Source organism: Telopea speciosissima, chromosome 10 (assembly GCF_018873765.1).
Source record: "Telopea speciosissima isolate NSW1024214 ecotype Mountain lineage chromosome 10, Tspe_v1, whole genome shotgun sequence".
Taxonomy (NCBI): Eukaryota; Viridiplantae; Streptophyta; class Magnoliopsida; order Proteales; family Proteaceae; genus Telopea; species Telopea speciosissima.
Genome location: NC_057925.1, coordinates 60,842,235 through 60,856,226, shown reverse-complemented (window position 1 = coordinate 60,856,226; position 13,992 = coordinate 60,842,235). Strand labels below are relative to the sequence as shown.

The window sequence follows — 13,992 nt, the reverse complement described above, 5'->3', positions numbered from 1 at the left end:
CGCTGCCTGATTCATTTTATTCCGCTGCTTGCTGCCCTAGTTCTACACTTCAAGATTTTATGTTACTGTGACAATCTGAGATTCATCACTGGACAGCTGTTGAAGATTGGTGAAAGTTTGTTGATCAAGTCTGCCCAGGTTTTGAAGATCTATTTTTCAAGTTCTTGAAGGTTTATTTGGGAGCTACATTCATCTGTCAAGACTGGACTCTGTTGCACCTCTGATTCTTCCCGTTTTGTTCAAGTTGGGCATTAATGCCTTGTATGCATCAACTTGAGGGGGAGTGTTAGCATTATTATGGAGTTTTTTTCCTTACTAGTTCAAGCCGGAGCTTCTTTTTACTTATATGTATATTCCAGCTTGACGGGGAGTGTTGGACTATGTAATCCAGAATACCGTGGGGGTATTCTGATCCTTTTGGGATAATTTAATTCTTATGTCATTAAGTTAAGTTGCTGCTCTTATAGAATCAATTAGTTAGGGGTAATTATGTCTATTTCAGTCCCTTTGTAACTTTCCCCTCTAGTATAAATAGAGGGGCTTACCTATCAATGAATAACACATTCTATTCTCCAATTCTCTCTTTCTAACCCACGATTCTGCCAACAGGATGTCACCTTTCAAATCTGTTCCTTTCTTTTCCTTATCTATGACACCCGGTCACACCCCTTCATGGGGAGAATCGAACGGAAAAGATGATCCAGTATTCATTCACTCCATCCTTCTCTTTTGATAAAGCCTAAGGATGTAGAAGTCTGAAAACAATTGGGACAATATACAAGGAAATGAGAGAACCTTGGCGGGATTGAGGAAAAAGAGTTGTATACAAACAAAGGGAAAAGAAGACCAGCCAAGAATCCTCTTCCGATCCTCAGCCTGATCTAGGTAATATACCAACCTTTTTCCCTACGATCTTTCAATTGCAATGAGAAGAGGAAAAAGGGCATGCACTAACCCTATAGCCCAGTGTGTATATCCTATAACTCAATATCTCCTACGGATCGTGCCTATCCTCAATTGTCATTCCGAAAAATGTTGTTGAAGCAATGGCTAATAATGAATGGAAGTTAACTATGTGTCAAGAGATGAGAGCACTTGCAAAGAATGGTACTTGGGAACTGATAGATCTTCTAAAAGGGCGAAACCCAATGGAATGCAAATGGGTGTTCACAGTTAAGCATCACTCTAATGGCACATTAGACAGGTATAAGGCTAGATTTGCGGCTAACGGATATAGCCAAGCATATGGAGTTAACTATTAGAAGATATTTGCTCCAGTTGCAAAACTAAACTCAATTAGAGCACTCCAATCCCTAGCATCGAATTGGGATTGGCCTCTATGGCCCTGTTTGTTTAGAGGAGTTTATGGGGTGGGAGAGTTGTGGGATTACTCACGGGTGGGTCCCATGTGTTTGGAAAAGTAAAGAGTTGATGGATTACTATAGCATTCTGTTGGCAGAATCGTGGGCTAGAAAAGAGAGAATGAGAGAATAATTGCTTGTATTAATTGATAGGTAAGCCCCTCTATTTATAATAGAGGGGAAAGTTCCAAGAGACTAAAATAGGCGATGTGGGACTAAAACCCACATAGCCGACTTACACTTAATAACATAAAAACTACCCCAAAAGCACCAGAATACCCCCACGGTATTCTGGAATACATATTCCAACACTCCCCCTCAAGCTGGATTATACAAAGAATTAAAGAAATAAAATCTAGCTTGAACTAAAGAAAAAAGAACTCCATAATAATGCTAACACTCCCCCTCAAGTTGGTGCATACAAGATACTAATGCCCAACTTAAACAAAATGAGAAAAAATAAGTTGTAGCAAAATCCAACTTCAAGACGAATGCAACTCCCAAATAAACCTTCAAGAACTTAAGAAAAAATAGATCTTCAAAACTTGGGCAGACTAGAACAACAAACCGGGACTGGAATGTCTTCCAAAAAAGGCCACTTTCACCAATCTTCTATTGCTGTCTAGTGATGAATCTCAGAATAATAATCTTAAAGATAAGTAACTAAGGTAGCGAGCAGATAAATAAGCAGTAGAAAAGATCAAGCAGCGGAAAAAATCAACCCAACTGTAGAACTTCATATAGGCAGGCAATAAACAAACATCTTCAATACTTTAATACCAATCTCCCCCTTACAGCAAACTCAACCCAATGACAAAGTAGATACCCATTGGCAATGGTGAAAACTCTGATCTTCTATGTTTTGCACCAAGTGTTCCTGCAAATTCTGCTTTCTGCAATGGCTGCAGGTATACTGCACATAATCCCCCCCCTCACGTATAGTACACGTGGACATAGCAGAGATGATGTAAGAGATAGGGCAAAAACATAATATTCCAGAATTTTCCAAAAGGTGCTAAAGGTAATGGAAAGAGAAGAAATGGCTATTTAGAGAATACCATAAACTTCCAAGGTGGTCATGGGTATATGCCAAAGGTATGGTTTGGGAGGTGGTGAAGTGAAAAGAGCAATGGGATAGTGAACCATGGATAAAAACAATGCAACATAGTAATCTTCAATCTTTTTCAATCGGTCAAACTAATTCCAAAACACCATTCTCCAATGATCAAATCTGAATTATAAAAAAACAGTTCTTATTTTTAGGAGGAGAAGGCACCATTCTTCAAAAACTTGATCGATCTTCACATAAGGAAGAACCAGTGTGAAAAATTCCAAACTATAAACTCCCACATGCTAAATAGAATTGACGAAGATATCTGGACAGCAATGGATGTAAGAAGCTTCAACAAAAAACTTGGATCAGATCTGAATTAGTAAATAAGGCTAGGATCAAGGTCTCAAAGTAAGCCGGATATGAACCAAAAAAGCTTCACATAACTGAATAGGTTCGTAGTTGCAATCAATAACCTTGGAACACACTGTTGTAATCCCAAATAAGCTTATCTCCAGGGTATTAGATTCGAGTCTTCAATAATGAAAGAAATTCGATCGCCAATAGTAGGATACACAGTCTCAATAATAGGGCAGCAGTAGTCCACATAAAAGCAGCAGTAGCATGTCAACCAGTCATGCTTACAGAAGCCAATCAATAGAACCAGCAAGGTAGGTAGTAAAGCTCAATAGAACCAGCAAATATAAGATAATCACTCAGTAGATCCAATAGATAGTTGAAGCAGCCAGCCACATAAGAACAAGGAAAATAGGTTGATAATTGGAGAAGTAGAGCCATAAGAATGAACCTGATTTTTTTCCAAAAATAACTGATGAATGATGCTGAAATATGGATTGAATACTCCTGTGATATGTATAAGACTCTCCTCAAAATATAAGCTTGATAGGAAAACCCTAACCCTAAAATCGATTGTTGTCAGGGTTTTAGAAAACCCTGAAATTGAGATCGATTTAGGGAAAGGGGGCCGTAATTGCTGATGTAGACATGCAATAGATGCTGACCAAGGCTGCTAGAATGGAACCTCCAAGGTGAACAACCAAACTCCAGTAAGAGTGAGACCTGATCTTCAAAGGGGAGAGACTCCAAAAAATCGCAGAAGTAGAGCAGGGCAGCATTACAACACTACACCAGCTTAAAGGACCTTCTTCAAGCCTTGAACTGATGAAGGAGAGTTCTCTTTTAATGTTAGAACAACCTCCAAAGCACTCGAACAGCAGCAAACATACCTAGCCCAAATCAATTTTTATCAGGGTTTTGGAAAACCCTGAAAAGAAGAGATCGATTGGGGTAGGGGTCTTCAAAAAACTTGGATAGGTGCAATATTGAGGTCGATTGGTCCTTGAAGTGGGAGTACTCAGCCCTCCAAAAATTAGCAAAAGCTGAAACCTGAAAGTCAGGGTATTTGGCAGGTAACCAAATTAGCAGGTTAGGGAATTTTTGCTGTAGAAACAATTCCAGCCATCAGAAAGGGTCCAAACTTAACTTAGGTTGAGTAGGGCTTGTAATAATAGGGAATCACCCCCAAAAGATCAGCTGCATCTGAAAAAGGAACACCAAAATCGATAGCTCAAAACCCTGACAAGTTGAGATCGATTAGTGTATGGTGGCTGGAATTAATTAAAGCTTGGAGAAAAAGGAAATAGGGAATAAGGATAATGCTCAAAAAATCCTGGAAAACCCCAAATCGCAAAGATGATTCCAACAGTATTTTACTATAAAAAAGTAGATAGAATGGACGAGGGCAGCAACTAAATCATTGGTGAGGGATTTTACCTCATTAGTGCTGCCCCCTTACAAGGAGGAGAAGAAGAAAACCAGAGAAAGAGAAGCCGAGAGAGAGAGAGAGAGAGAGAGGAGGAGGAGGAGAGGTCGATAGGAGAGATGGAGTAGGGTTTTTTCTCTTTTTCTAACCGAGATCAGACCAGCTCTGATAACATGTTGGCAGAATCGTGGGCTAGAAAAGAGAGAATGAGAGAATCATTGCTTGTATTAATTGATAGGTAAGCCCCTCTATTTATAATAGAGGGGAAAGTTCCAAGAGACTAAAATAGGCGATGTGGGACTAAAACCCACATAGCTGACTTACACTTAATAACATAAAAACTACCCCAAAAGAACTAGAATACCCCCACGGTATTCTGGAGTACATATTCCAACAATGGGAAAGTTGCAAAATCCCACATATTTGGTGGGACTTTGTAAAGCCAAGGGGTGGGAAAATTATGGGATAAGCAATGCCATGTCAGCAGACAATGGTAATGATTATGTTCCCTCCATTATCTCAACATTCCCACCCCCTTGCTAACAAACAGCCTGGGGTGGAATTGTTACATTGCCATGTCAGCATTTTACCACAACTTTCCTACCCCTTGCAAACTATTCCGCTAAACAAATGGGGCCTATATGAATTTGATGTGAAGAATACCTTTCTCTATGAGAAAAGGTATACATGCAAAGTCCAACTGGTTTCATGTTCTCCACACCTAGTGTGCAGACTTAAGAAGGCTCTCTCTATGGCCTAAAACAGTCACCAAAGGATTGCTTTGACAGATTTAAACAAGCTATGCTAAGGATTGAATACACTCAAAGTCAGGTTGATCATACTTTGTTCATCAAACATGACAAGAGCAAAATTACGGCTCTGGTTGTCTATGTAGATGCCATTTTTGTGACAGGAAATGTTCAAGAAGAGGTGAAGAGATACAACTTATCTGGCACAACAATTTGAGATCAAAGACCTTGCCATCCTAAAGTTATTTCCAGTAAGCGGGCAAGATCAAGAAAGGAATTCACATCTGTCAAAGGAAGTCTATGTTGGATTCATTGAAAGAGATAGGAATGTTGGGTTGTAAACCTGCTGACACTCCAATTGATCAGAATCACAATTTGGGGGAAGAAAACGGTCTTCCACTAATTGATGCAGGAAGTTATCAAAGATTGGTGAGGTAATTGATTTATCTCTCCCTCACACGTCCAGACATTGCATATGTAGTTGGTGTGGTAAGCCAACTTATAAATTCTCCCAAAACCGGTGATAGGGAAGCAGTGTTTCGTATCCTCAGGTATCTCAAGTCCAATACTGGAATGGGTTTTTTTCTTCACCAAACATATCTATCTAAGATAGCAGCCTACACTGATGTAGATTGAGCTGGGTTTGTGACTGATATAAGATCCACATCAGGACATTGCACGCTTGTGGCTGGAAACTAAGTCACTTGGAGAAGCAAGAAGCAGTCAGTTTTGGCTAAATCAAGTGCTGAGGCTGAGTTAAGGGCCATGGCACATGGAGTTTGTTGGTGCATGTGTTTGGATGTGTTGGTACTATGATTTGTGATCTGCGAATCTGATGTGTGGATTATATGAGTATCTACGACAGTGGATCTTCTGACTATGCATAGCAGTGAAGTTGATCATAACTATTTACTATACGAAATATGAATTTTGGATATTTTCTCTGGGAAAGTGCAGTACTGTGCACTGTGGGATAATGGGATAATGTTGAGTTAAAGTTTGCTTTTACTTATTCACATTTATTGCAATTAGACTTAGACTTGGTTATTACTTTCTATTGTTATTAAACTTACTCTTAGCGGGTTTCTTACTAAGAGTTGGTTGCTTGATTTATACAAGTTAAAGGTTGTCCACGATAGAGTTATTCTATTTACTCCCTCCCTCCCTCCCTCCCTCCCTCCCTCTCTCTCACACACACAAGCACCCGCAACATCAAACTCAAAACTTTTGTCCCCAAAATAAAGGTTCCTATTGCCAGCCAATTTAAATGTGGCTCATGATTACATCATTCTAACAATTGGATGAATGATATGCATATTTTTCATAGCATCAAGTTTCCCTTCACCTCCCTTCACCCATGGGGAAGAGAGATATTCTTAATCCACAGGATTTGACCCTCTGATTGGATTGAGAAAATGTATTTCAGACCTTCCTAAAAAGACGGTGAGAGCTAAATGATGATAATCACTGTTCCAGGAGTCCAACCTGATGCAGGTCCAAGCAGCCGCAAGAAGAAGAAACAGCCGCTGATTGAGGAGCCTTAGTTTGCCTTAGTTTTTATTCTATGCTTAGCTTCTTTTGTAAAATTTAATTTGAACCAGGTTTATTTTGTAAACTTAAATTGAAATAGGTTCAACCTTTGGTTCAATTTAAGTGATTCACTCCTATTGGCTAGGAGTTAACCTATTTCTATTGATCCTTAGAGGACCTTGTATTCCTATTGGTCCTTAGAGGATCTTGTATTAGGTTTTGGGCTTTCAGCCTTATATAGCTAAGTAAATCGTGGAGGCTCCCCACTATTCATTTTGCTAAAAAAACCTGTTTCAGCTTGTTGCCCTTGGTGCTGCTACCCAGCTCCCCTTGTGAGTTTGCCTTGTGGAACTCAAGGTGAGGGATTGGTGGTATTCCAATCGACTTCCTGCGTCTGTTCAGATCGGGAGGTTCTCTTCTTCATCTCCAACTGCTGTCTTGCCACTTCTGCCAATCCAGTAAGTGTTTATCATTCCTGAAATTTCTTTTCTGGTTTCATTCCTTTATTAGAATCCCTTCATGTTTGGATCTTAGCTTCTTCTTATCAACCCTTCCACTCGATCCTAAGTTCTGTCCCATTTATTACCTCAAACCCCACATCCCTCCTCATAGCCATTAAACCCTAAATAACCTAGAACCTGTCCAGACCTAACCTATCCTCAAAACCCCTCCATATTAGGATCGAACCTTCCTCTCCCTATTTGGGAAATTCGATCCAAACCTTGGACCAAACCCCCATTTTTTTTTTTTTTAAAACCCGAATATTAGCTGGGACCCGGGCTGGCCCCTACGGTTTTATTAAAAACTAATAAAGTAATAAAGAATACAGGGGGGGACATACCGCCTTACCCCAGCCCATCACAAATAGAGTACTCACCACTCGAAAAATAACTATCCCTCCCTTACAAAGAAAGAAAGAAGAAAATTAATTCCTTAAAACTGGTAATCCAGCTTTGTCTTCCCGAAGAATGGCCTGTAGCGGACCCAAAGGGATGCTACTAATCTGAAATCTGGTCGATGCCTCAGTATCACAAGAATGATTGGCCAACCAGTCCGCTGCTCTATTGCTTTCCCGATGGGCAAAGGAAACACAGGCCCTGATGTGTACCATCAAGTCTTGAATCTCCTTGAAAAGATACCATCCTCTCCACAAACTACACCTCTTCGAATTAACCACTTTGACAGTAGCCTCAGAGTCGCAATTGACCACCACATCCAAAATTCCCATCTTCTCCTTCCCAAAATCACCACCTTCTCCGTCCCAAAAATTCACCACCTTCTCCCCCAAAACCAAACCTGAAACCCTAATTTTTCTGATTTTGAAATTCTCATTCAAAACTCACCAAACCAGGTTCTTTAGACTCCCCTAAACCTGCCCTGCTTTACCCTATAAAATTCAAACCCAACACCCCAAGTCTAACCCTTGCCTTGACCAAGTTCATCAAAATCTGCCCTCTAAAGTCTAAACAAGTAGCTTAACAGAATTTTGTTTGACCTGGTTCCTAGTAGATCTAACATCTAGCTAGGACGACATTACAACCACAACGTCAAATTAAATTCAATGAACAGATTCTCTCTTCATGGATGGCGGAAAGCTTTCTCCTCTTCTACAAGCAGGGGTAAGGCTGAGAATTGCATCTGAATTTCTCTGTCTGAAATTTTACAAAACGGTTCATTACAATTCTAAGGGATTTTTATGAACAGCAAAGCTACTGTTCATTGCTGTCTGCTTCACCAACTTCTTTCAAGTCCCAGTTATAAACCACTTGCAGCGTTGGAATTCTTTGTTGAGTTACTTATTAACCGAAACATACAACTTTCACAAAAGCCTTCATCAGTAATTATTTACTTTCAGCTAAAATCAAGTAGACATCAGACATAAGTTCGGTTCTTCTATTTTCTACATCATATCCACCAGCAAGTTTTATTCTATTTTACCCCTTATCTTTTTCCTTTGCTCCGATTGACTGTCTTGTGCACCCTTTTCCATTGACTTTCCATTTCTTTTCGTTTCTTATCTCTCCCCTCCTCTCATGTATAGAAATATTCCTTTTTTCTTATCTCCTTTTGTTCTTTCTTTCTTTCTTTCTTTTGTGTGTGTGTGTGTGAAGGGGGGGGGGGAGGGGGTGCTTAGTTGACAAGGCACCTGCCTAGGCACCCTAGGCGTGCTTTAATGACTTTATGTATTATGTAATATAGCGGAATTGATAATTTTAAATATAATTATCTTTATATGAAGCTATATCAATAAAATATGATATAATAATGTTAATAATAGGCTAATATGAGAAAACTAACACATAATAAACAAAGCATAAGACATAATATAAGTATATACATAAAAAATTAAAGCAATAAAAATACATCAACCTAAATTTATGAAATGCCAACAACGCGTGCTGTAGTCTTGGACCCAAAAAAGAGCCTGGACACCTAAGCGATGCCTTGACAACTATGAACTTGCATCTTTTTTTCCCCCTCCACATTCTCTCAATGCCCGCTCTCCCACTTTTCTCATGCCTTCATCAGCTATTTTATTTGTTTCTCTACACTCCCCCACCTACATTGCTACTTCCAACTCTTAAATTCTCTCCCTCCCATTTATTCTCTGTCCAACTGTCTCCAACCCGCCCGTCCTCGCTCAGTCCCAATCTTCTACGATCCTTTCCAAGTCTCATCCTCTACTATAATATACTTGTTTCTCTCTACCTCCAGTGACTCTCTCACAATCCCTCTCCCCTCTCCCTTCCAAGCATCCCTATTACAATAAATCATCACTCTTTTTTGCTAGTGGGTCATCCCTATTACAATAAATCATCACTAGTTTTGCTAATGAGTCCCCCCTCTTCCATGTGGCAGAAATGGATAAGACATTTCGAAGCCTCCTCGTAGAGCCTCAACTAGTGATTCTTTTTCTACATTGATCCAGAAAAATAAATGAATCTAGGTCCTCGTACACAACAACCACAAGCACATTCAAGTCAAGTTGCAATTTATGCAACAAACCAGTTGCATAGCTTTTAACATCCAAAGGATCTGATGAAGAGAGTGTAATTTGAATAAAGCTTACGAGAATGAAAGCATATTCCGAACTTTGGGTGCTGGAGGCATGTCCATAAACAAGGAATTTGAGAAGAAAGAAATACGTCTTCTCGCTTCTAAATTGGTTGGCACATCCATCGCAGACTCCTTCACTGTAAGTAACAGGTGAAGCCTTTTAATCTGCAAAAAAGCAACATGTTCAAAAATCATGGATAGACACAACTAAAAGAGAAACTGTGTGACAATAAAATATCTTATCAAATATAAATTACCTTCTCTTTCCAGGCTGCAGTCTCTGGTTCTATTGGGAACCTGATAGCACCAGGTGAAGCAAATAACTGTGTTCGATCTTCAAGGGTGGCCATCCCTTCATGCCTCGCATAAGATCCACCATGACTTGATTCTTGAATACTACGAAAAGTACCAAGCACATAAGAACAACATAAACATTTTAACATACATTAGGATCCAATCACAATGAAAATAATTTACCTAGGAATCAGATCCTCCATTATGTCTCTTGTTACAACCTCCAGCATGTCCTGGAAGAGGATTACAACCTGATCCCTATCTTCAGATTTATTGTCTTGCTGTAAAAAGTGAACCGTTCAATTAGTCTAACTAACTCACCACATAATACTGTTTACAACAAATATGGTAACCATTAATGTTGGAAGTTGCGAGTATATACCAAATACGTGATAAGCTTAACAAAATGTTCATAGAGGCTTGGGAGTGCGCTCATCTTCAATTCTTTAATAAGAGTGTCCGCTTCTATGTGCTTGTCAACTTCAGAGAATATAACATTTATAACACTGGGGAGTGGGGGGAGATTGGGGGCATAGTATGGGCATTAAGAAGAATATCAGAATATGTTCAGGTGAACCTAAAACACAGTCCTTGCCAGACAAAGAATAACGATATTATTCCAGGCAGAAATGACATTTTTTCTATGACATGTGAAAGAAATTAAAACTCAAAAGGAAAACTTTCTTGGGGTGGGGGCCCTGGGGAAAAGGGGCAGAGATTGAATCTTACATTTTTTCATGAACCCCTTGAACTAGATAGTTGATAATATTTCTAAACGAACCATAGCATTCACGAACAGCACAAGACATGTAGTTGTCTACAACAATTCTCTTCTTCAGTTCACGATCTTTCCCATTACTATCTTTAGCCATATCTAATGCAATTGGGATCTAACAGCACACAAATGCAGGAAAAGTAAGGAAAGATTTCATGGTTTCATTAGAGTCAACTGAAACATAACTTAAGTAAATACACACCTTGCTAGCAAGTAAGAATGGAGGCCACTGGATAAGTTGTAAATCACGGTCAGCCCAATATGGAACAAGCAGCAAATCCATTTCCCTGAAATTTCAAATATGATCAGCATCTGAATAAATATTTCTCCACTTTCACAGTATGGTTTTATGGGTCAATGGTTTATGGTTCAAACAGTTTCAAGTTAAGGACAGGAAAGGTTATTAGGTTATCAACAAACAAAAATATTTTTAAGCAACAAAGCCATTTCCCTGAAATTATCTAATTTATGTGTTGAAATAAATATTTCCCCCATCTTCTAGTACCATTAAAGCCATCAGCAATTTAAGGTTCAACTAGTCTTCAGCTAGCAAATACAAACAAAGGAAAGGGTATCAAGTTACAGAAATATTTTGTAGAATCAGTACTTGTTACTGATCAGATCTTCCTCCCTGAAACTTTCTATTATTTGGTTCCACAACTGCGCAAAATTTGCTCTCTCCTTCTCTTTACTAGGCGGGATCTGAAAAAACAATATAAATTCAACATAAGCCCCTAGAGCATAACAAATTATCACAGTTTACTTTTGAAGACAAAGGGTTCTTGAGTACATCAGCAAATTTCCGAGATAAAGTAGCCTTCAGCCCCTTCCTTTTAGATGTTTCACTCTTCTCCACTGGAATCAAGCAGGCATTAAAAGCACCCGGCAATGATTGAAATCTGGATCTTAGCATTCCTAAGGTTCGAATCTGGAAGCAATAAGTGAAAGGGTTAGCATAGATCTAACATAAATGTAAAACCAATGAAAAACATCAAGGAACTAATATCTAAAGAGAAAGTAAATGGTTTTAGCAGCAAAGAATTCAAATTGAGAATGTTGCAGTAGTATTACAACATTTTACTCCAACAGCAAGAAATTGCAAATTTCCCCAAAATATTGATATAATCCGTGAGGCCAAATCAGAATCACAGGTACTTGTACTTTTTAAAAAGAGACTGGCAGCCACGCAGCTAAAAGGGCTTCCAGCTGCCTACTTATTTTCTCCCACGTACTCTAGTCAATTGAAATTTTCACCATTAGATATATGGAATCCACTCAATAAGCCAGATACCAAGCGTCCCACCACCATGGATGGGGTCCCCCTATTAGAGTTAATAAGGGTACTTTAGGTATACGCCCATTATGTTGTTATATATGTTGTACTGTACTTCTTTCTTTTTTTACCTTTTACCTCCCTTGGCTCTTATATTAGCATGGGGGGTAAGGATGCAATTTCTCTTTGTTAAAGTTAAGTGAATCAATATAGGGGAGAGAAGAGTATCCTCTCCCACATGTTCTACCCCCTCTCCATCTCTCCTCATTCTCTTCATCTTTTTCTTCTCCTCTTCTTCCTTCTCCCTTGGTCTCTTGCAATCTTTGATTTACAACTCCCTGATGGTTTTGGGAATTATGACTCGTGTCTAACAAGACACAGCCCAGCTTTATTTATAATGTAATAGAGAATATTCTAGAATGGTTTTAAGACAGAATTACCCCTATCGACAACTCTACCCTTGTACCCATATTACAACACTCCCCCTCAAGTTGGTACATGGATATCACACATGCCCAACTTGCACACAAGAGAAAGAAACAAATTACTATTTAAACCCTCAGTAAAAACATTAGCTAACTGGTCTCCAGACTTCACAAATGGAACGCAAATCAGTCTTGGTTCCAGCTTTTCTTTGATGAAATGGTGATCAATCTCCACATGCTTTGTGCGATCATGCTGGACTGGATTGTGAGCAATACTGATAGAAGATTTGTTGTCGCAGTAAACCAGCATAGAAAGAGAAGTAGGCATAGCCAAATCTTTCAACAGTAGCTGGAGCCACATTAATTCACAAATGCCATGGGACATGGCGTGGAATTCAGCTTCAGCACTTGACCTGGCAACAACAGTCTATTTCTTGCTTCGTCACGTAACTAAGTTATTTCCAACAACAGTACAATAACCAGATGTAGAATGTCTATCATCAGGAGAGCTGGCCCAGTCAGAATCAGTAAAGGCATCCACTCGCAGCTAATCATGAGGTGAGAAAAGAATTCCCTTTCAAGGGGCAGATTCCAAATACCGTAACATACGAGTAACAACCTCCCAGTGTGAAGTATAAGGGTCATGCATGTATTGACTATCCATGCTAACACCAAAGGCAATGTCCGGTCGAGTATGGGATAGGTAGATTAATTTCCCAACCAACCGTTGATACTGACCTCTATCCACATGTTCACCAATCATACTCATAGTTGTCAAGGCATCGCTTAGGCGTCCAGGCGCCCTATATTATGTCTTATGCTTTGTCCCTTCCCCTTTACGGAGTGTGCTGCCCTTCTTGCTTCTGGTTCTCTTGTATATTCTCTCTTCCTTTCTTAGGGCCCCTTGTTTCTTTTCCCGTCTTGGTGATGAATTCTTTATTCACCCCAAAAACTTTGGATTATTCTTTGTCTAATAAAAATAAAGTCGAATTGGGATTCCATACTAGTCATCCCAACCGTTTTCTATGATATGGCGCAAGAACAAAGAAGCTAGTGACTCAATGACCACAAATGGCTATTATATTCTTACTGTTTGTGTTAGTGAAACCCACAAATGCATGTAAGGCATAGGAAATATTTTAGAAAGAATCAATGAGAAGCATACAGCAAAGACAAAAAACTCAGGACCTATGTTCTGCAAATTTTAACATATCTATCCTGAATAGTTATATTTAAAAAAAAGGGAACACATTCAACACCAGCGCCCAGGGCCAATAGAAGCACGCACGCGGGCATCTACCAGGATGGGCACAGTGGTCATTCTGCACCCCCTGCGTCTGGGCGCAGGGGCGCACTCCCGGACAGAGAACACATTCCCATAAAAAATTGCATGGCCATGCAGGGTTCCACAAGACAAGAAAATAAAAAAGCCCCTGTGAGTCACATAACATTAAGAGTTTACACTGCTACCATGGATGCAAACAGCAAAAGACAACCACCAGAAACAAGTAAAACAAACTAGGAGACAAACCTCTCCAAGACGACGAAATGCCCCATAGATACCACCAAATAATGTGGAGAAAATAGCATACCAAATCTGGGTATCCATGAAGTATACCTGGAAAGAATTTTTAAGTTAGCACTCAATAGTAAAGTGAAGCAACAAAAAACAAATGACAGATCAAAATTTTTTA

The 13,992-nt window shown here is 39.4% G+C and overlaps 1 protein-coding gene across 4 annotated transcripts in view; it reads right to left on the bottom strand.

Annotated features, from left to right (window-relative positions):
- The window catches only part of LOC122642456 (callose synthase 3-like), a 52,139-nt gene that overhangs the window by 22,041 nt on the left and 16,106 nt on the right, over positions 1-13,992 (bottom strand). For 2 of the 4 annotated variants that reach the window (XM_043835938.1, XM_043835937.1), the window contains exons 21-29: positions 13,830-13,916; positions 11,391-11,528; positions 11,208-11,302; positions 10,803-10,887; positions 10,555-10,715; positions 10,208-10,331; positions 10,013-10,106; positions 9,789-9,934; positions 9,545-9,696 (exon numbers count right to left, since the gene is read on the bottom strand). In XM_043835938.1, coding sequence (XP_043691873.1) covers positions 9,545-9,696; positions 9,789-9,934; positions 10,013-10,106; positions 10,208-10,331; positions 10,555-10,715; positions 10,803-10,887; positions 11,208-11,302; positions 11,391-11,528; positions 13,830-13,916 — 1,082 coding nt within the window. Of the gene's footprint in view, positions 1-9,544; positions 9,697-9,788; positions 9,935-10,008; positions 10,107-10,207; positions 10,332-10,554; positions 10,716-10,802; positions 10,888-11,207; positions 11,303-11,390; positions 11,529-13,829; positions 13,917-13,992 lie in introns of all 4 variants that reach the window. The other 2 variants (XM_043835936.1, XM_043835939.1) reach the window with 1 other exon arrangement.